Genomic DNA, 23,543 nt, shown 5'->3' on the forward strand with positions numbered 1-23,543 from the left:
TAAATCTGTGTGCCTCCATCTTCGCTATATGTACATTGGCTGTTCTCAGCCCTTGATTGGCACCAGAGTCTACCGAATTGAGTGCGGTTCTCCATTCTACTACTTATAACCTGATCTGAGCGGTCTAATAGGCTCAGATTAGGTGACAGACTCCCTTTAAGAGACTTTGGCTGAGTGTGTTCACACACATCAGTTGCATTACGATCTGGCATGCACGTCAAAACTGATGTAAAAACTGCTCACATACAAACTAGCGAGTTTTGTGGTCAGTTTTCCCTCTGGCATCTCTGCATTCCAGTGGTACAGACATAACATTGACATAATAGCCATAAACAATCTTAAAAGGGTTGCTCAGCCTCTTCTAAATGATGGGCTATCCTCAGGTCAGGCCATTAGTAGCTCATTGGTGGGTGACCAACACCCCACACCCCTGCTGTTCTGGTGTAGCTCCATTGTCGGGAGTCCACGCAGGAACTATAAAGCACCGTCAAACTTGTAGTGGAAAGGGCTAGTCACTGCAGCGCTGCTCCCGTTCACTTCAATGGGAGCAGCAGTGCAGTGATATGCGCAGTCCACTAAAAAAGCGAGGTGTTGGACATCCACCGATGAGCTAGTGATAGCCGTATAGAAGGTTGGAAACCCTCTTTAGACTCAACATAGCATAAAAGAATTAACATTATTGTATATATCACAAAACTAAAAGTGTGGAAGCCAACCAAATTCATTTTTACCATTAAAGCCTAAGGCCGAATGCACACCAGTACCAGTGTATAACTGTACTGCAGCGGTAGCAGGAATCCAGCCCGGCATACCACGGACCGCTCTCAGCCGCGGAACACGGCCGTGTGCATTCGGCCTAAAGCACACATAGCGTTAGACTGTACAATTCCTTGTTCTATTCTGGAAAGTGCTTTAGAGAAACAAAACACCTAAAATTGTCTCATATGTTTAAAAAGCCAAGGTAAAACTTCACCCATTGATATCGACATGTAATGTTCCCTGAACCCAAAACACAGGCACCAAATAGTTTTGCCTATATAAAATGTACCCATAAGAGCAAAAGAGAACGTAGATTGCATGTTGTGTATCATAACACAAGTGCCTTATACAGTATCTCACAATTGCGAGTACACCCCTCACATTTTTGTTAATATTTTATTATATTTTTTCATGAGACAACACTGAAGATCTGACACAGAAGATTTGATACAATGTAGTCGGTGTACGGCTTGTACAACAGTAAATTTGGTGTGGCCTCAAAATAACTCAACACAGCCATTAATGTCTAAACCGCTGGCAACAAAAGTGAGTACACCTAAGTAAAAATGGTCAAATTCTGCCCACTTAGCCATTTTCCCTCCCCGGTGTCATGTGACTCGTTAGTGTTACAAGGTCTCAGGTGTGAATGGGGAGCAGGTGTGTGAAATTTGGTGTTATCGCTCTCCCACTCTCTTACTGGTCACTGGAATAAAGGGGTGGGGGGTCAGCCTGTCAGTTCTCAGACTATACACTGCATCAAATTGGTCTGCATGGCTTTCGTCCCAGAAGGAAGCCTCTTCTGAAGATGATGAACAAGAAAGACCGAAAAACAGTTTGCTGAAGACAAGCAGACTAAGGACATGGATTACTGGAACCATGTCCTGTGGTCTGATGAGACAAAGATAAACTTATTTGGTTCAGCTGGTGTCAAGCATGTGTGGTGACAACCAGGTGAGGAGTACAAAGACAAGTGTGTCTTGCTTACAGTCAAGCATGGTGGTAGGAGTGTTATGGTTGGGGGCTGCATGAGTGCTGCCGGCTGTGGGGAGCTACGGTTCATTGAGGGAATGCCAACATGTACTATGACATACCGAAGCAGAACATGATCCCCTCCCTTCGGAAACTGGGCCGCAGGGCATTATTCCAACATGATAATGACCTCAAAAACACACCTCCAAGACGACCACTGCCTTGCCAAAGAAACTGAGGGTAAAGGTGCTGGACTGGCCAAGCCTGTCTCCAGACCTAAAGCCTATTGAGCATCTGTGGGGAATCCTCAAACGGAAGGTGAAAGAGCACAAGGTCTCTAACATCCACCAGCTCCGTGCGTGATGTCATCATGAAAGGGGTTTGTAACAGCGCCACTGTTCCTGCGTACCGCTGCGTTCCCGGGCACCGGGTTCTGCTGCCAGTGCTTCCCCATTCACCGCTGCAGTTCTAGGCTCTGTCCTTGTAGGTACTGTTTGTTCTGGGATCCGCTCCAATTTCCTTTCAGCGCTGGCCACAGCATGCTTGCTGCTTGTTCCCTGCAGCACTTTTTTAAGGGCCGGCGAGTGTCGCTTCCTGTGCTTTATGGATTAGATCATGTGACCTTGCTGATCAATCCTAGCCCTCCTACACATATATAAGTGGCTCAGCTCCCTTCCCAGATGAGCATCAAGGTCCTAGTGTCTTGTTAAGGTTACTGATATCTCTGCTTGCGTTCCTGTGTATCTGACCTATGTTTGTGTTCCTGGACTCTGCTACCTGCTTGATCCATGCCTTCTTCCCTTCAATCTCCTGTTGCCAACCCGGATTGCTTGACTTGTACCTGTGTCGCTTGCCCTGATCTATTGCTTATTTGACTTAGACTCTGCCTCATCCTTCGGTCCTGCACTATTGCTCCTGGTTACGACTCGGCCGGCTGACTAAGTCTATACCTCTGGTATATCCTGGTCCGCCTGGACCAGCTGCCTTGTGTGCCAATCTTCATAGAGAGGTAGCGATCTGGTGTTCCCCTCGGGAAAGTCTATCCCCACCATCAGGGCTACTGTGAAGAACGAGGGGTTAGGACATGAGGATTCCAGTGGCAACCTGTAAAGCTTTAGTGAACTCCATGCCCAAGAGAGTTAAGGCAGTGCTGGAAAATAATGGTGGCCACACAAAATATTGACACTTTGGGTACAATTTGGCCATTTTCACTTAGGGGTACTCACTTTTGTTGCCAGTTGTTTAGACATTAATGGCTGTACACAGACTACTTTACATTGTATCAAAGTGTCACATCTTCAGTGTTGTCCCATGAAAAGATATAATAAAATATTTACAAAAATGTGAGGGGTGTACTCACTTTTGTGAGATACTGTACATCTGAACTTAATAAGTGAATCTTTCTGACCCTTGCTGTCTGTGCCCTGCCTTTCAGTGTGTCAACGGGACCACAATGACAGAATTTCCATAGTGATGAAGCATAACCATCTCTAACGTTTGCATGCAACATTATGTAACTATGAATGCAATGTTACTGCTGTCTATAGCAACAGGACGGTATGGACATATTACTTATAGCAGTATAGATCCAAAGTCTCTGCTTGTATTATTTATTTTTTTATAGGTTTGATGAAAAACTTGTAAGATCCAGGCCAACTTCTTTAAGGAGCAACACTGGTTGAAGGAGGAGATTTAGCAAACAGCAAACATTTTTGACAGCTCCTTTGGAAAATTAAAGGTGGAATCTGATTGGTTGTTATGGACAACTAAGCCAGTTCCACTTTACTCCAGTTGGATAAATCTCCCTCGAAATGCTTACAGAAATAGGACCTATAGATCTCACCTAAGTTAGTGTAGGTGGCTCCCCCCGGACTTAGGTCAGATGAGCAGTCAGAGGCTGCACCAGAGATAGGAGCAGGTTCTTCACGTGTCTGGACCTCAGCAACGGCAGGTGGTGGTGAACTGTCTGCCCGATTCTGCTCATCAGGACTTTGGAGCATCGTGGGGCCAAGTGAAGTAGAGTCTTGCACAGGCATATCGTCAGGAGTGCTGCATTAAGAGATCCATAAATGCAGTTAGAAGTAGAATAACCATTCAGATGTCAAAAAGCGAAAAACAGTATGCACAGAATATAGAAGGAAAATACATATATGTCTGTGGATGTAAACGGCAGAAACAAGTCTGCAGGTTTAAGAAATATAGCAGCAAAAACAAGACAAACTGGAAATACAGGTGAAAACAGCTACAGACTCACCATCTTCTGCTACTGACACAGTTCCCCATTCTCTAACATAAAGGACACCAACTCATCGACTGGAGAGTCTTGACCAGACTGTCCTGTGATCTGACCCAACCTGTGTGTTTACCTGCGAGGGAGTGTCACCAGTAACCCTCCCCTACGACAGCTCAGCACTGACACACCACTCCCCACCCCCCTTCTCAACTCCGATAAGAAACTCCAGAACCAAAACTGTAGAAACACCCCTTCTAATCATACCTGCACATGGAAGCAGAGGAGTGACAAGACCCTCGAGGATAAAAAGGATCTTGAGTTTTAGCAAGAGAAATAATACAATGAGTGGTACAAGAACAATAACGGAGATCCTAGCAGTGAAAGTGCGGCACATACACACTGTGAAACCACAGAGGGCAGAATGACAGAAGAGGAAGGAGATGGGAAATACCAGGAAGTGTGATAAGTATGCACAGTGGGACATGTACAGTACGCTGCTAAATGCTCACATGTCTGTACCGTCTGCCACCAAACGCCATTCTGGTGTGCAGTGCTTAGCTCTGGCCAGAACTCTACTAAAGAAAGAAAAGTAATCGATAAATCTTCCGGTATCAGAAGGTATCAAACTCTTCTAAAGTTACAATTCCACATTCTGTTTTGCTGTTATTCATCTTCGAAGAAGAAAATAATAATAATAATAATAATGAAACAAACTGCCATCCTTCATCATTTGTTTCCATTCGCCAATTTACAACTCAATGGAGCCTGTCTGAAGTCACAGCGGACAGGATTTCTTTGACACTTTTTTTTAGCCAAATCCAAGAGAAGATCCAACAAGGTGGAGAGGCTCTAAGGGAAGGCCTTTACTTTTTATCCACTTTTTGTTTTCCTTACAGCTGTTATAATAAAACTGTTGTCCAATGGTACAGTATTAAATTTAGAATTTTTTTTATGGCTTAAAAAACTATAAAAGTCAGACTCACCAATCGCCCACCACTCCCATTACAGCAATTTCTGGGTCCCCTGCCGATCTCTAATTCCTGTTACCTCTTGACATGGAAATGTTCCCGCCCTCCTAGTCACTGGCTGAGACGGGTAAGCAGGGCCCGGGAAGTAGAGATTGACAAGCGACCCGGAACGCATTGAAGCAGGAGGGGCAGATATGACATCTTTATTTTTTAAAGCATTCTGATATCTTAAAAAAAATAAAAGCCCTTTAAATGTAACACTTAAACCTCATGCAGATGTCCATGGAACACGGTCTGTGGGATACCGGACTGGCATTGCAGGAGCGCACGGCATCATAGCAACCAATGACGCCGTGCGCTCCTGCAATGCCAGTCCGGTATCTCACGGACCGTGTTCCACGGACGTCTGCATGAGGCTTTAAGGCCCCCATATACATTAGTGTATTGTCAGCCGAACACTCCAAGATGAACAGATGATTTCAGGGTATTATTAATATTATTATAATTCCTAATTCCATGGCGCTGTACATTCAGCCGGGGTTACATAAATATAAAATGCAAGAAACTATTAAAAAGACTGGTACAGAGGGGTAGAGGACCCTGCCAGCAAGTGCTTACCATCTAAAAGGGAAGGGGAGAACACATTAGGTGAGAGTATAGGCTACTCATGTGGCTGTGTGGTGGCAGCATGCTCATTGCAGGTGGTAGGCTTTCCTGAAAAGGTGGATTTTCAGGTTACTCTTGAAAGTTTGGATGTTGGGGGAGAGTCTGATGTGTTGGGGTAGTGAGTTCCAGAGTATGGGAGAGGCACGTGAGAAATCTTGTAGTCGATTGTGTGAAGAACAGATGAGAAGAGAACTGAGGAAGAGGTCCTGTGAGCATTTGAGGTTACGTTTGGGAATGTATCAAGAAAGCAGGTCAGAGATATAAGGAAGGGACACTTTGTGGACAGCCTTATATGTAGTTGTAAGTATTTTAAACTGAATTCGCTGGGCAATAGGGAGCCAGTGAAGGGATTGGGGTGAGGCAGAGGAGTAACAGGGTGAGAGGTGGATTAACTGGGCAGCGGAGTTGGGAATAGATTGGAGGGGGTGATAGTGCTGGATGGGAGGCCACACAGGAGGATGTTGCAGTAGTCCAGACAGGAGCATGCACTAGTATTAGTTGACTCAGGGGTGAGGAAGGCGCAAATACAAGAGATGTTCTTAAGTTGAAAATGACAGGTGGAGTTGAGGGTTTGGATGTGTGGCTTAAAGAACAAAAATCCAATGTTACCCCCAGGCAGCGGGCCTGTGAGACTGGAGAAAGCTTTGTGTTATTAACTTTAGGCTACATGCACACGACTGTATTTGTTTTGCGGTCCGCAAAATGCGGATTCGCAAAAAAAAAAAAAAAAAAAAGACAGCCATATGCCATCCGTTTTTTTTTTTTGGAGGATCCATTGTAACAATGCCTAAAACTGACAAGAATAGGACATTTTCTATTTGTTTGCGGGGCTACAAAACGGACATACTGATGGGGACAGCACACAATGTGCTGTCCACATTTTTACGTGCCTATTAAAATTAATGGGTCCGCATTCTATCCGCAAAAAAAAACAAAAACTGAGCACACACGGAAACAAAATACGTTTGTGTGCATGTAGCCTTAAAGGACAGGTCAGGTAGGGGGGCTGAGTGACATGGGGAAAGACAATGAATTCAGTTTTCTCCATGTTGAGTTTTAGGAAGCGGGAGGAGAAGGATAAAGATATTGCCAACAGTTACGCTGGGATTCTGGATAGCAGGGAAGTGACATCTGGGCTACAGAAGTAGATCTGAGTGTTGTTAGCATAGAAGTGGTATTGGAAGCCATGGGACTACATCAGTTGTCCTAGGTCGAATGTATAAATGGAGAAAAGTAGGGGTCCCAGGACAAAGACTTAAGGGACACCAACAGAGAGGGGGCGTTATTAGGAGGTAGTGTATGAATGGGAAAAGCTGAAGGTTCTGTTGGTGAGGTACAAGGAGATCCAGGAGAGGGCCAAGTCTTTGATGTTGAGTAAAGGGAGGATTTGTAGGAAGAGAGAGAGGGGTCAACAGTGTCAAAGGCAGAGGAACGTCAAGAAAGAGGAGCACAGAGTAGTGACGTTTAGCTTTGGCAGCTAGCAGATAGTTGGCGACTTCAGTTCCAGTGCAGTGACTGGGTCTGAAGCCGGATTGCGTGTGAGTGGGATGAAAGGTGATGGACAAGTTGTTCTAGGCGTTTTCATGCAAATGGGAGCAGTGACATGGGACAATAGATGGATAAAGAGGATGGCTCCAGGATGGGTGTGACAGTTGCATGTTCAAAAGAGGAAGGGAAGAGGCCAGTGGTTAGCGATAGGTTGAAGAGGTGGGTTAGGGCAGGGATAACTATTGTGGTGAGGTTAGGGATGAGGTGGGATGGGATTGGGTCAAGGGCACAGGATTGGGTGAAGTGAATATCCCAATACTTTTGCTGTCCTGGGAGATAAGCTGCTGCTAGAGTTGTCTGGCAGCACCTTTCTCTCCTCTCACCAATGAACTACACAAAGATGTTAGACTAAACCGAACACGTATGTTTATTGGATAGTCTGGAGGGAGTCGGGAGAGATGGCTGTCAGCTGACAGATACTGAATGTGTAGAATCAGCAATCCTGTAGCATGTTTACTTTCTTACAAAAAAAGAAAAGAAAAGGAGAACCCCACATAAGATAAAGACTAGATAAAATCTCAGTTTCTGGAGATCACCAACACCCTGCTCCCTAACTGTTACTCTATTGATCACTTGCTTCCTAAATGCAAATGTGTCCTGGCACTATCCACAGGACAATATAAGCTCAGAGCTAGGGACGAGAAGAAACCCATAGAGAACTCAGGTTACTCCAGTTTGTAAGGCTACTTTCACACTAGCGTTTTTTGCGGATCTGCAAAAACGCTTCTGTTACAATAATACAACCGCATGCATCCGTCATGAACACCACTGAAAGTCAATGGGGGACGGATCTGTTTTCTATTGTGCCAGATTGTGTCAGAGAAAACGGATCCATCCCCACTGACTTACATTGTGTGCCAGGACGGATACGTCTTGCTCAGCTTCGTCCGGCGGACAGCAAAACGCGTCAGGCAGCGTTTTGGTGTCCACCTCCAGAGCGGAATAGAGACTAAACGGAGGCAAACTGATGCATTCTGAGCGGATCCTTTTCCATTCATAATGCATTAGGGCAGAACTGATTCGTTTTGGACTGCTTGTGAGAGCCCTGAACGGATCTCACAAACGGAAAGCCAAAACGCTAGTGTGAAAGTAGCCTTAGAATTTTAAGGATCTAAAGGATTTATTAAAATTATTTAAAAGAACACTAAATATAAAAAAAATGCACAAAAATATCCCAGCAACTTCCTTCATTTCCTCCTTTCCTTTCATCCTTTTTCAACTTGTTTTATCTCATATTACAAGGAAAATTGAGAAATATAGAAATAAAGGTTTTCTGTGTCCCAGGGGATTAGCCATGCCCTCCTCCTTTTCCTCACTGTCCTGTGTCTGTCTGGTTGTAAGACAAGTGGCTTAAGCATGAGCCTCCTTCTTATGTCATGTCTGTAGTAGGACAAAAGATTGTTCAAGGGGTTCTCACATCAAAGATAACCCCTTCCAAAAGGCGTCACCTTATGTCTCACCCCAGGCACCCCTTGAAAAATCAGCTGTTTGCTGGGTCAAGCCAGCCAGGGGAATGTAGTATTATAAGGTGGCCAGTCAAAGGAAAAGTTATCCATTTAATACATAATTTTCTGCATGAAGACAACTAGGGATGAGGGAATCGACTTCAGATCCTTCATCCAAAGACGAGTCGCATAAAACTTTGTTTAAATACTGTACGGAGCAGGCGCTCTGTACAGTATTAGAACGTATTGGCTCAGATGAGCTGATGTTATCACATCGCAAAGTTTTGCAAGACTTTGTGTAATAACTTCGGAATTTATTTCTACTGTAAGGCTACTTTCACACTAACGTTTTTCTTTTCCGGCGCTGAGTTCCGTCCTAGGGGCTCAAATCTGGAAAAGAACTGATAAGTTTTATCCTAATGTATTCTGAATGGAGAGAAATCCGTTCAGGATGCATCAGGATGTCTTTAGTTCAGTCTTTTTGACTGATCAGGCTTTTCAGAAAACCGTAGTATGTTGTATTTTTACCTCCGGCCAAAAATCCGGAACACTTTGACTGAACGCCGGATCCAGCCTTTTTCCCATTGACTTGCATTAACGCTGGATCCGGTGCCGTGTGTTCCTTCAAAACGGATCCGGCTTTTGCATGTTAAACCCGAAAAATGTGAAAAAAAAAGTTTAAGTCCATAAATGGCGGATCCGTTCTTTCCAATGCATTTTTTCATTGTTATTAAAATCCTGATCAGGATTAAAATGTAATCAGTTTTCACACGTTTTTTCAGGATCTGGCGGGCAGTTCCGTTGACTGAATTGAACGCCGGATTCAAACAACGCTAGTGTGAAATTAGCCTTAGGAGGACAATAATCCTGGATCGGTAGCAGGAGCAAACATAGGTTTTGAAAAACACATGAAGGATTCTCCAGCACGCAATAAAACTCCAATATACAAATACATAATTAAGAACACTTGTTTCTCTATTTGAAACATGAAAGCGTCTGTTGGCTGTAGCCTGCAATTTTTTGAAAGATGCAACAATAAATATTGGAGTTTTATTGAGTGCTGGAGAATTCTTCATCTATCTTTTGAAACCATGTTTACCCCTGCTACCGATCCAGGATTGTTGTCCTCCCTGCATCATCATTTTGTGTGAGGATCATCTGGAGTGGTAAGCATTCAAATGAATGAGAGTAGAAGGTGTAATTACACTGTACCACCACTACACTCTAGACGGCGTGAAAGTAAATATTAAAGAGGGTGCAGAGCTGGCCTTTTCAAATAGCTAATTGGTGATGGTGCCTGGAGTTGGATCTCTGCAAATCTGGGATTGATGACCTACCCAGAGGATGGGTCATGATAGGTCATCAATATCCTGACACTGCACAACCCCTTTAACAGCAACACAAAAACTGTGCCAGGGAGCTTCATGAGAAAGTTTGGTGGAGGAGGGATAATGCTGTGGGGTTGTTTTTCAGTGAAGGGAAATTTTAAAGCTTTAGCATACCAAGACATTTTGGACAACTGTATGCTATCAACTTTGTGGGAACTCTTCCAGCATGACTGAGCCCCAGTGCACAAAACAAGGTGCATAGAAGCATGGGTGGGTGAGCTTAGTGTAGAATAACGTGAATGGCCTGCACAGAGCCCTGACCTCAATCCCATCGAACACATTTATAAACTAGAACAAACTGAATAAAACTTCATATTCACACTACTTCTGATGAGAAAAGCTCCCACAAATGGTACTGTTTATACTACTCTCCCAAGTTCCTACTTAGTACTGTCAACAATTTAACATAGTCAAAACTGCTAAAAGACTCCCTTTTTATGTCATCTTAATCTTTTTTTGTCATCTTATATCTATCCAACTATTTAAAGGGTACCTGTCAATGAACATGGAGTCTGATCTGCCCGCAGCATGTTATAGAGCAATTGGGGCTGAGAAAAATCGATATATAGTTTTGTAAGGAGATTCAGTATGAATTGTAATTCATTGATCTAAATCTCTGCTCATTTTGGGCTTAGGAGTCCAGTGGGCAGTCCTATAAGTGATTGACAGCTATGTCTATGCACACTGTTACAACGAAGGCTGTCATGCCCACTGAACTCAAGGCTAACATGAAAGAGAGCTTTGGATAAATTACAAGTTTTACTGAATCTTTTCCCATAAAATAATCTGCTCAGCTTTTCCTGCCCTACAGCAAGATGCTGGCAGATTAACCTGCATGTTACAGGTTCAAAGCTTCAAGGCTTTATTTTTTTAATTCATTGTAACATAAGACTTCTTAGTGATAAAATGTACCTGCTAGACCTGGTCTCAGTGCCAATGCTGTCCTGTGGACTTCCTGCAGCTTGCTCTTCCTCTGACCGATACATGAACACAATGGATGGTTTCTCTCCGGGCTCTACTCGGCTTTCACTGAACCAATTATGTCTTTGAACTGGTGGAGGTGGAAGCATGTGAATAACAGTGCCATCTAGCCCTACTAGCTTTCCTTCATCACCTCTGTCCTCACATCCTCCTTGTCCACTTCCCTCCTTCTTCCTCCTGAAAAAACTTTTGAAGGATATCCATCGACGTGGCTTGCCATCTGCTGGCCGGCGTGGCTGTGTTGCAGAATCAATTGCTGAAGGTCGGTTAGTTCCAACTGGTTTTCCACGGGTTGCAAAGTGTTTGTGCAACATAGTTGCATGGTAGGGTGACGAAGTAGAACGTGGAGGTGGGAAAGGGGGAAGAGGTTCTGTTGTGGCAGATACAGTCGGGCTGTCATCACTGGAAAGTGCAGGAGAGTTCTTGGTTAAACTCACAGTTCCAAAATTTTCACTTTGGGAGGAAAACAGAGTTTTTGGTCTTCCTAAAGAACCAGTATGATGCTCTGGATCAGAATGGATCTCTGGTGGACGATGATCATCACTACTGCCTGATTCCGGAGTCAAAGCTTCTGGTGGAGACCGGGGGGGTTGGATAGATGCCACTATCTGAGATAGAACACGGGTGGCACTTTCACGTGCACAACTACCTGTTTCCTGAGAGACCCCACCAGCAGACTCCTCTTTTTTTGGTGCTTTAGCAGGGGTTTCTATTTCCTCATATGTGTGGCTTGCTACACTTCCAGTCTGACGCTTTTCCTTGTCTGGAGGTGGGGGGAAGGCACCACCAGAACCAACAAAACTTCTGTAAATAGCTAAATTATCATAAGCACTAGGATTAATTAGGATGGGCACTTTATCAGCACTTTTACAGCTGTGGGCATATTCAGGTTCATCATGAATAATAATAGGAAAAGGTGGCATTCCTGCATTGTTATAGCTGTTGAATTTGATTTCAGATAAGTTGGGAGAACGAACAGGTACGGTATGGGCACTTAAACCAGCAGTGGGAGATGTTGGAGCAGACTTATAGCAGCTTCGTTTAGGAGCTTCCACATTTTCGGTTTTTGCAAGCTTCTGCCGAGGGCTAGTGCTTGATGTCCAAACCTCCTGGTAACGTGTAGAGCTTGACTTCTTCTGCTTTGTGTTTAGACGAGATGGGCATTCCCCAGCCATAGCAGCAGAAACATCAACTACTGTGTATGGTTTACAGACTGGTTGCTCCAAGTTGACCACACGATATGGCTTGGCTTGTGCTATACCATTATCTTGGTTTATATCTTGCGTTGTACTATCTGGCCCAACTGCTGAAGCTTTCTCTGTGACTGCATTTCCATTGCAAAAAAGTCCCCCAGAAGAAGAGGATGATGATGATGATGATGTGGAGGATGAAGAAGAGGAGGGAGGACAAGATAAGGTATCAACCATTGACGTATCAGGTGAAGGAGACACAATGTTGCAGTCACCCTGTCCACCCACTTCACAGCCATTAAGGATCTCATCATAGCTATCATCATAGTCCACAGCACACACCCTTTGTAAGGACCTCTGGCGTAATGGCACAGTATTCCACTTCTGTCGTTTCCCAAGTCTTCCTGGCACAGGAGACAGACTACCACTTTGAAGATTTGCAAACCGAGGTTGTCCCCGCATACGAATCTCCATTGCCAGAAGCTCTTCATCACTTTCTTCCCAGCTGTCTTGTTCCCCTTGCTCTTCTTCATCTTCTTCATCCCAGCTGTCATCACTACTGGAAAACTCTGGATAGCAGAAGCGTCCACCATCCACTCCAATAACTGCACCTTCTTCTCCACTTAATGCTACTCTTCTAACACCTTTTTTGGGCTCTTCTCCTTCATGACGACTTCCAGATAAACAGCTAGCAGATGGCTTCCTCTCTAAAGAGCGGCGATAACATTGGTTGATCCTATATAGAAAGTTTTCTCGAGGTGTAACTTCTGAGGGAGGTACAGGTTCTACTAGACTCAAGCCTGCTATCTCTTTCAGTACTTCTGTGAGTCCACTGCTACTCACATGATTGTTATTAGTGACTGTTTGTTCCGATCCTGTGTTGTTATTTGCTCGATCATCATTAGATACTACGTTCTGGGCTGGTCTTCGAGTGTTTTGTGTGGGCAGTGGTGACCTAGAATGACTCTGAATAGGATGGCACACTGCTCCATCTACAGCCATCATTGTAGGCTTCACAGCAATCGTAGGTTTCTTGGCTACAGGTGGCTTGAAACCAGTGGTTGCACGTGGTCGCTGGTTGGAAATGACTTTGGTATGATTTGCTCGATAAGGAGGAGGTGGTGGTGGAGGAGGAGGTGGTTGACCAGGGTTGCCTCTGCCAAGAGCTGATAACTGATGCTGACCTTTTGGCTGAAAGCAGTTCTTGCATTCCCCTGGTTTCCAAACATGCTCTGTAAATGAGCCACAAGCCGACATGATTGCAGGTACTGCAGAGCATGGCACCAGGGCACAAAGTGGAACTTCAGTTAGAAATTCATTGGAGTTGGTAATGTAACGGGCAGCATAATTTGTTCATGTACCTAAGGAAACAATAGAAAACAGTGAGCACAAAGTATGCAACATGGACAATTAAGAAAAGCTATTATTTTAGCCAAGAGTAACACACTATATATTAAAGTTGGTTGTCCAGTCAGAAACGTAAAAAAAATATATGTAAGTCAGTATCTACATGGAATAATTACCTGCTAGTTAATTTTAATGAGATCTTGCTACTTGACTGCATTTTAGCCCAGCTCTATTACAGGATAGCTGCAGTGACTATGGGGAGTTTGAGATAGTCTGAGACACGCCTCCTGACTCATCATTGGTTCAGGCTGGCTGTTGTGTATAAACTAAACTACTAGTCTATCCCAGACTACAGCAAGGGCAACCTGATCAAAAAATACAGATTACGAAACCACTAGTGAGGAAAAGATGATCAAAGCCTCAGAAAAGTGGAGTCTAGAGGGTTCATTGCGTAAGCGCCAGTTGCCCCCTGGAGCTGGCTTGTTCAGACATATTCCAATTTAGGGGATCTCAATCGAGCCACGAAGGGCACGGCACTGCATGATTATTCCCCTGACTATGCAGGGGTAACTACCATATAGTGTGCACAGGATTAAAGGGCATTTGTACCTATGACACTGGCTGACCTGTTACATGTGCAGTTGAAGGTGTCTGTGTTGGTCCCATGTTCATATGTGCCCTCATTGCTGAGAATAAATATGTTTTAATATATGCAAATGAGCCTCTAGGAGCAACAGGGGTGTTGCCATTACTCCTAGAGGCTCAGCTCTCTCCACAGCTGCCGCACCCTCACACCTCTCTGGCCCTTTCAATCAAAGTGGAGAGGGTGCGATAGATGCTGAGACAGCAGAGCCTCTAGGTGTAACGGCAACGCCCCCGTTGCTCCTAGAGGCTAACTTGCATATATTAAAACATGATTTTTCTCAGCAATGCAGGCACATGTGAACATGGGACCAACACAGATGCCTTCAGCTGCCAAGTGCACATGTAACAGGTCAGCCAGTTTCATAGGTACAAATCTGCTGACAGATGCCCTGTAACAGTTCATTTGGTCTGGCGCTACGAGGGAGCTATAAGCACTGTTGTAAATTAAGTCTGAATTGTGTCATTTGGCCCTAATACAACATCAGTAACATTGGATAGAATTATAAAACGGCGAGGGTTAATCCTGCAATGCTCTAGTATGCTGCTTTCACAGCTCTCCTGAAAAACGCAGTAGGCATCATAGCACAATTACAATTATGCACAAGAACACAATTGCCCCACAGTACGCGGCAATGTCACATGATTTCTAATGTATGCACATGATAAAAATACATACCACACTGCAGCAGCTCCAGCACACTGCTGCGTTACAGCAATGCCATAAAGACAGCGCCTCCATTATACACTGTTCAAGTTGACTGTACCATGTATATTGGCGGTGCCAAACTCCCACTCTGAGCAAGCTCTGCCAATCTAATGGTTTCGTAGAAAGTGTGTATATACATATATATAGCGCTGCGTCACCAGTCTCCCCCTCAGTAGCTGTCAAGTATATACAATAAGATGGCCCTAAACCCACTCAGATTCACCTACTGCTGCGACTGCGATATGTGACCCATGAAGGTTGGATCAGAGACTACTAATGATGGTTCCTAAGGAGGGCCTGTCGCCTCTCCTGACGTGTCAGTTTAACACTCGCGTTTTGTGTGGCTCTGTCATGGACGGATCCGTTCAGATACTAAGGCTACTTTCACACTAGCGTTCGGGTTTCCGCTCGTGAGCTCCGTTTGAAGGAGCTCACGAGCGGACCCGAACGCAGCCGTCCAGCCCTGACGCAGTCTGAATGGAGGCGGATCCGCTCAGACTGCATCAGTCTGGCGGCGTTCAGCCTCCGCTCCGCTCGCCTCCGCACGGACAGGCGGACAGCTTAACGCTGCTTGCAGCGTTCGGGTGTCCGCCTGGCCGTGCGGAGGCGTGCGGATCCGTGCGGATCTGTCCAGACTTTCAATGTAAGTCAATGGGGATGGATCCGTTTGAAGATGCCACAATGTGGCTCAATCTTCAAGCGGATCCGTCCCCCATTGACTTTACATTGAAAGTCTGGACGGATCCGTACTAGGCTATTTTCACACTTAGCTGTTCTATGCTAAAAATAATGCAGACGGATCCGTTCTGAACGGAGCCTCCGTCTGCATTATTATGAGCGGATCCGTTCAGAACGGATCCGCCCGAACGCTAGTGTGAAAGTAGCCTAAAACTGTCTGCATCCGTTCAAAACGGATCCATTTGTATTACCTGTAACATAGCCAAGACGGATCCGTCTTGAACACCATTAAAAGTCAATGGAGGACGGATCCATTTTCTTTTGTGCCAGATTGCGTCATAGAAAACGGATCCGTCCTCATTGACTTACATTGTGTGTAAGGACGGATCATTTTGGCTCAGTTTCGTCAGGCGGACACCAAAACGCTGCAAGCAGTGTTTTGGTGTCCGCATCCAGAGCGGAATGGAGACTGATCGGAGGCAAACTGATGCATTCTGAGCGGATCCTTTTCCATTCAGAATGCATTAGGGCAAAACTGATCCGTTTTGGACCGCTTGTGAGAGCCCTGAACGGATCTCACAAACTGAAACCAAAACGCCAGTGTGAAAGTAGCCTTAGGCTATTTTCACACTAGCGTTAGTGTAATCCAGCAGGCAGTTCCGTCGTGACAACTGACAGCATTTGTAGACGGATTCGGGGTGCGGATCCGTCTACAAATGCATTGCAAGAACGGATCCGTTTCTCCGCTTGTCATGCGGATGGATGGATCTGTCTTGCAGTCTTTCACAGTTTTCCCGACTTTGCAATGCCAGATCCGGCATGAATGCAAGTCAATGGGAATTAATGCCGGATCCGGCATTCCGGCGACTGATCAGGCATTTTGGATGGACATAATACCGCAGCATGCTGCGGTATTATGTCCGGCCAAAACACCTGACAGTGACTGAACGGATTTCTATCCATTCAGATATGCCTGATCAGTTCTTTTCCAGCATAGAGCCCTTTTGCCGGAACTCTATGCTGGGAAAGAATAACACAAGTGTGAAAGTACCCATAGTAATTACATTCCTCATGTAATACCAATTCTGGAGCGTCTATTCTTATGACTTTGTGTCGTGCCATTCCTCCTGTGAACTGCCAGCAGTCTGCAGTAAAGGTCCAACTGGGTGTTACCATTTGGGGATACTGCCAGCACTGATTGGATATAGTGTCAGACTGTGCAGGGACCCCGCCCCCCACTTCCCAACTGGTAACACCCATCTGGACCTTCACGGCAGACTGCTAGTAATTCATAAAAAAATTCTAGCAGGAATAATAAATCAGAGTAATAGGAATAAATGTTCCAGAATTGTTATCTTATGGGGAACTCAAGTAGTTACTAAAACAGACATGTCAGAAGAAGTGACAGGTCCTCTTTAAGGACTATACAAGTCCCATTCTGACAACTATTTTTGTCGTGACCTTATAATCGGCCATTTATTTCTTGACATTTTGCGAACTTCTCCAGAAGCTTCCAGCTAAGATACTCCGAGTATGTTTCCATCCTGGCAGAAGTTTCTAATAATCCGCTGACCCCTCTGCACCCTTCCCAGGCCAGGCCTCCCTACACTTCCAGCCCTTGCAGCATCAGCTGTTCTCCAATGCGGGTTTCCGTTTGGTAAGGAAGGAAGACATTAAGGGTCGGATACTGAGAATAACTTCCCCCCCTCCACCTCTTACAGCCCACCTCAGCGTCCTGCCTCTGAATCACACATGGGTGTGAGGGAGGACACCTCCTCTGTCAGAGCTCTGCAGACCATCGCTCTTTTAACCCTTTCTGGAAGCATTCCTTCCACTGTCAGGGCTCCTCTGTCAGAGCTCCGCAGACTATTGCTCTTTTAACCCTTTCTGGAAGCATTCCTTCCACTGACAGGGCTCCTCTATTAAAAAGGTAAAGGGATCGGATTTTGCTACATCGCCCATTAGGCAATGCTGCGGTTATACAGCCGTGTTTCGCGTGGAGAAGCACAATGCACCTAGACCTAGGCGGAATACGAGGCCACATATGTCCGGCATGTGCCAGAAAGTTGTATTCTTCATCCCTGTCTCAGCACGTCTCCACAGCAGGTGCTCCCAAGACTGACAGGACACAGCATGTGCATATATGACAGCACCTAGGCGGTATAGAACTGCGACGGCGCAGGCTACATGCATGTATACATGTGCATATAGGTCTGGCGTCCCTGCCTCCCAGGCCTGGGAAGAGTTACAGGAATGCTCGGTATGTCTGGGGGGGGGGGGGGTCAGTCTGGGAGCAGGGAAAGTATGTGCTATTTACAGGACAATATGGGGGAGGAGGCTCGCCACCCAGTCAAATGCCCCAAAGAGCATCAACGTAAAAACTCAACCCCAACCAGGCTAAGTGCTCATCTATTCTTTAACCATGTAACTGCCAGCCACTGACACAATACAGGATTAACCCAGCGACTTGCTAAAGATCAAAAATCACGTAATCACGTATGTCAATGGCACCAATACTGCTGCAGGCGGACAGATTCTAACCCCCCCCCTCCCCGACCCTCATCATGCAGAATAGCAGGTTACCATGCTACACAGAGACTTGATTTAACCCTTATCTCACAAGAAAACCAGCACAATCTCTCCCACAGAACGCTGCATGCCAACCGCACAGATTCATATCAAGCCAAAGCAATTCCAGCACTCACCAGAACAGGCGTTACGCTGATCTGTCCCTGCGGGGAACGACGGTCACACTGCGCTGATCAGCTGAATATGTCTGTGACAGAACAGCCTTTGTATGTGTGTCTGTGTGTCACAGCAATCTGAGCTGTCAGGATGTGCCGGCCATTAGTGTGACAGCTCACATACATGGTATTTACAAGAGCGGTGTCAGCGTGTGAGGTGTGTGAGGTGTGTGTCACGGCGGCCGGCCTGTGCCTCTGTGTGTCTCTCAGCCAGTGTGTCTGCCTCCTTCTCTGGCTGTCTATCTGCTTCTCCCCCTGCAGGGACTGTTAGGAGCAGCAAGCAAATCATTTCCTGAAGGAGGAAGGCACACATCTTTTTTTTTTCACTCTCACACACACATAAATACGCTTCCCCCGCATATACAAATACAAGCGCCATTCATCTGCAAAAATCCAAGCCCAAAACCAAATGGTACCATATTTTCAGGACTGCAATGGCGACACCTGCCATAGGCCATACAACAAATATGGAAAATCTGTACTGCATTTTACAAGACCAGAACCGAAAGATGAAGATTCTGGCCCACGTCACACACCTGCACAGGTCTTCTGTCCAGGAATATAGGGGCACATTTGTTAAGGCTGGCGTTTTAGAACGCCGATGTTAATAAGCCCCTGCGCTGGCGATGGATAGCTTCCTCGCTGTCTTACATTTAGGGTCCATTCAAACGTCTGAAAGTGTGTTGCGGTCCGCAGATTGTGGACCCGCAAAATACGGACACCGACCATGTGAATTTCGCATTTTGCGGACCGCACATGGCCGTCACTATGATACAAATGATTATTCTTGTACGTATCTTTTTTGCGGGGCCGCAGAACGGAACTACCTATTGAAATGAATGGGTCAGCACCTGTTCCGCAAAATTGCAGAACGGTTGCGGACCCATTCACGCGGATGTTCGAATGGATCCTTAAACAATTTTCTACGCCTAAGGCCCCTTGCACACGACTGTATGTATTTTGCGGTCCGCAAAAAACAGATCTGCAAAAATGACAGTTGATGTCCGTGTGCATTCCATATTTTGCGGAACGGAACAGCTGGCCCCTAATAGAACAGTACTATCCTTGTCCGTTATGCGGACGATCATAGAACAAGTTCTATCCTTTAGCGCAACAGATATACGGAAACTGAATGTACACAGAGTACCTTCCATTTTTTTTGCGGAACCATTGAAATGAATTGTTCCACATACAGTCCGCGAAGAAAACAAAAACGGAACGGACAAAGAAAGAAAATACGTTTGTGTGCAAGAGGCCTAAACCAGGCATAGAAAATGATGAATAAGACAGGCTTGCCGGCCTGTCCCCATTTCCCACCCACGCCCCCTTTTTTAGACCAGGTGTGAGCGGGGAATAAGTCACAGGTTCTGCTGCAACATGGTAGGTGACAGAATCTGCGCCAGATATACGCCATAAAAGTGGTGTATATCTGTTCGTAAATGACCCCCATAGTGCCTTAGGCCCCATGCACATAACCGTATGTAGTTTGCAGTCCCAAATCACGGATAGACAAAATATGGATGGGGTCCGTGTTGCATCTGCATTTTTTGTGGACAAGTATAGTACATAATCTATGTTTTTGCAGAATGTATATACGGATGCGGAAATCACACAGATAATCAGTGTGCTTTCTTCATTTCGTATGTCTGCTCCACTGAAAGATTATCTGCCCCATGGACCGCAAATAAAATACGGACAGCATACAGACCGCATCTGTATTTTGCAGATTCGCGATTTGCAGACCTAAAAACGTGTGAGGTCCTGTGAATAGGGCCTTAAAGGGGTTGTGAGAGAATGGGAGGCACTAAGCTGAACTTGTAAACGAAAGATGACTTACCAGCTTCCTGACACCAGCTCCCCACTCCTTATTCTCCAGGCCTGCGATGCTCAGCTAGGATCCCTGGATGTCAACATCCGATTTGACATCACCCCGACCAGAGACCGTTTTCTCTAGCACTGTGACCATTTGTTATGACATAAGGCGAGCCGCTAACTGCAGTGGCCAGTGACTGCTGCGGCAATATCAAACTGGATGTTGACATCCAGGGAGCCCAGTGGAGCATCACAGACCTCAGTAATCTTTACATATTAAATCGGTATGTCAGCTCTCCTCACACTGACTTCCTGGTGACTTGCGATGCAGCCAATCTGAAGAAGCAGGGCTCCAGGGGGGCGGAGAGAACACCAGCCTCAACCAATAATCAGGCAGGAGGTGTGTCTCAGACTAAATCAAACTCCCTCCAGGAACTGTAGAGAAACTGTAGTCACAGATCAAAGCTCTGTCCTGATGGAACAGAGCTAAAAATAATCAAGATCTGATGATTATAAATAGCTCATGATACATATTCCCTATAATAAATCTCAAACAATAAATCTCCTGGTGAGATGTCTTTGCATATAAGTTTTGAGCTCCTGACTGGACAGTGGCTTGAAAATCAATAGCTTATTAGTCGGTATAACCCCATGGTACCAAAATCACTCTCTCTACCAAGAAAGGCAAACAGGTATTACAAAATCACAAACTCAACACTCTTACTAAACACTAAGGGTCCATTTACACGTCCGTGTGTGTTTTGCGGATCCACGGGTCCATTGATCGGCAAAACACGGACATGTGCGTACCGCATTTCGCGGACCGCACATCGCCGGCACTTAATAGAAAATGCCTATTCTTGTCCTCAATTGCAGATAAGAATAGGACATGTTCTATTTTTTTCGGCATCGGAATTGCGGACCCAGAAGTGCGGATCCGCAATGCCGGATCCGGGCAGCACATCGTGCTGCCCCATAGAAATCAATGGGTCCACAATTCCGTTCCGCAAAATGCGGAACAAAATTGCGGATGTGTGAATGGACCCTAATACTACTCTTTATGACTACTTGTGGCCGTCTATTAAAAGGGAAAATGCAGTGTAATCTGCAGACAACATGTTACAGAGAAGAAGCTGAGCAGTTAGATATAGGCCACTTTCACACAGGCGAGAATTCCGCGCGGGTGCAATGTGTGATGTGAACGCATTGCACCTGCACTGAATCCGGACACATTCACTTCAATGGGGCTGTGCATTGGGTGAAAATCGCAGCATGCTCTATATTCTGCACTTTTCACGCAACGCAGGCCCCATAGAAATAAATGGGTATGCGTGAAAATCGCAAGCAAGTGTGGATGCGGTGCGATTTTCAAGCATGGTGGCTAGGAGATGATAGGGATGAAAGCAACCTCGGACCCCATTAAAGGGCTTCTGTCACTCCACTAAACTCTTTTTTTTTTTTTTTTGGTTTGGTCTCCCTAAAATCCTTATGCTGCGATTTCTCAATATATATGGCTATTACTCTGTTTGGTTCAGTAGTTCTATAAAAAAAACTGACTTTTATATTATGCAAATTACCTCTCTAGCAGCAGGTAGGGCGGCTACCTGCTGCTAGCAGCCGCATCCTCCATTCATAATGACGCCCCCTCCTCATGTTGATTGACAGGGCCAGCGGACGCGCTGGTCCTCTGACTGGCCCTGTCTGCGTTTTAAATCTTGCGCCGGTCTTCAGTTGTCGCAGACGCACTGAGTGGAGGACACTCGCTCGGCCGCTCCATCCTCAGTGCGCCTGCGCCGGGTGTACATGTGACGTCATCGGCGCAGGTGTACTGAGGATGGAGCGGCCGAGCGAGTGTCCTCCACTCAGTGCGCCTGCGCCAACTGAAGACCGGCGCGAGATTTAAAACGCACGCTCGTCCTCCGACTGGCCCTGTCTGCGTTTTAAATCTTGCGCCGGTCTTCAGTTGGCGCAGGCGCACTGAGTGGAGGACACTCGCTCGGCCGCTGAAGACCGGCGCGAGATTTAAAATGCAGACAGGGCCAGTCAGAGGACGAGCGTGTCCGCTGGCCCTGTCAATCAACATGAGGAGGGGGCGTCATTATGAATGGAGGATGCGGCTGCTAGCAGCAGGTAGCCGCCCTACCTGCTGCTAGAGAGGTAATTTGCATAATATAAAAGTCAGTTTCTTTATAGAACTACTGAACCAAACAGAGTAATAGCTATATATATTGAGAAATCGCAGCATAAGGATTTTAGGGAGACCAAAAAAAAAAAAAAATATGAGTTTAGTGGAGTGACAGAAGCCCTTTAAAGTGTATTCCCTGTATTATTTTCCCTTATAACATGGTTCTAAGGGAAAATAATAGCATTCTTAATACAGAATGCATAGTAAAATGTAGATTCAGGTGTAAAAAAATAAAATTAACTCACCTCATCCACTTGATCGCGCAGCCGGCATCCTCTTCTTGCTTCTTCTTTCAGGACCTGCAAAAGGTTCCTTCATTCAGCAGGACCTGCGCTGACATCACCGCGCTCACCACGTGGTGAGCGCGATTATGTCTCCAAAGGTCCTTTTGCAGGTCCTGAAAGAAGAAGCAAGAAGAGGATGTGGCTGCGCGATCAATTGGAACAGGTAAGTTATTTTTATTTTATTTTTTTAACACCTCAATCTACATTTTACTAAGGATTCTGTATAAAGAATGCTAATATTTTCCTTTATAACCATGTTATAAGGGAAAATAATAAAAATATACAGAACACCTAACCCAAACCCGAACTTCAGTGAAGAAGTCCGGGTTCGGGTCTGGGTACCACAGTCAGTTTTTTATCACGCGTGTGTAAAACGCATTGCACCTGCACGATAAAAACTGAACATCGGAACGCAAATCGCAGTCAAAACTGACTGCAATTACGTACCTACTTGCACGATTTTCCCTGACCGCAGACGCAATGCATCCGGACCTAATCCAGACACGCTCGTCTGCAAGGGGCCATATAGTTTTATGGGTGATTCAGCAAAACTTCAAATTAATTCTATGAAATCTCTGCTTCTTCTATGCTTAGGAGTCATGTGGGTGGACCTACTCCATGACTGACAGCCTTCCAAATCAATGATAAGACCGCCCACATGACCCCTAAGCATAGAAGCAGCAGTGATTTAGATGAAAAACATGACAAATTTTACTGAATCTTTTCCTATAAAACTATATATCAATCTGCTCTGCTCCTCCTGATCTATAACTTGTTGCCGGCAGATTACATTGCATTTTCCTGGTTAACGGTTCCCTTTAAGCAATGCAGATTATTTAGATATATGACATACATTCAGTTAAAGACTCGTACAATGTACATTTTTAAAACAATATTATAAATCGGAGAAAGAAGATCTACACATTACAATATAACAAGAACACAAAGACGGGTAATTTAGCTGGCCAGTGTCTTAAATGTATTATAGTCTGTAA

The 23,543-nt window shown here is 45.3% G+C and overlaps 1 protein-coding gene across 4 annotated transcripts in view; it reads right to left on the reverse strand.

Moving 5' to 3' along the window:
- Positions 1 to 23,543, reverse strand: part of PEAK1 (pseudopodium enriched atypical kinase 1) — a 64,335-nt gene that overhangs the window by 8,176 nt on the left and 32,616 nt on the right. For 2 of the 4 annotated variants that reach the window (XM_044279847.1, XM_044279848.1), the window contains exons 2-4: positions 10,889 to 13,508; positions 4,471 to 4,536; positions 3,572 to 3,777 (exon numbers count right to left, since the gene is read on the reverse strand). In XM_044279847.1, the coding sequence (XP_044135782.1) occupies positions 3,572 to 3,777; positions 4,471 to 4,536; positions 10,889 to 13,404 (2,788 nt within the window). In that variant the 5' untranslated portion in view covers positions 13,405 to 13,508. Of the gene's footprint in view, positions 1 to 3,571; positions 3,778 to 4,470; positions 4,537 to 10,888; positions 13,509 to 18,228; positions 18,513 to 23,543 lie in introns of those variants that run through there. The other 2 variants (XM_044279846.1, XM_044279849.1) reach the window with 2 other exon arrangements.

Source organism: Bufo gargarizans, chromosome 2, assembly GCF_014858855.1.
Source record: "Bufo gargarizans isolate SCDJY-AF-19 chromosome 2, ASM1485885v1, whole genome shotgun sequence".
Lineage (NCBI taxonomy): Eukaryota > Metazoa > Chordata > Amphibia > Anura > Bufonidae > Bufo > Bufo gargarizans.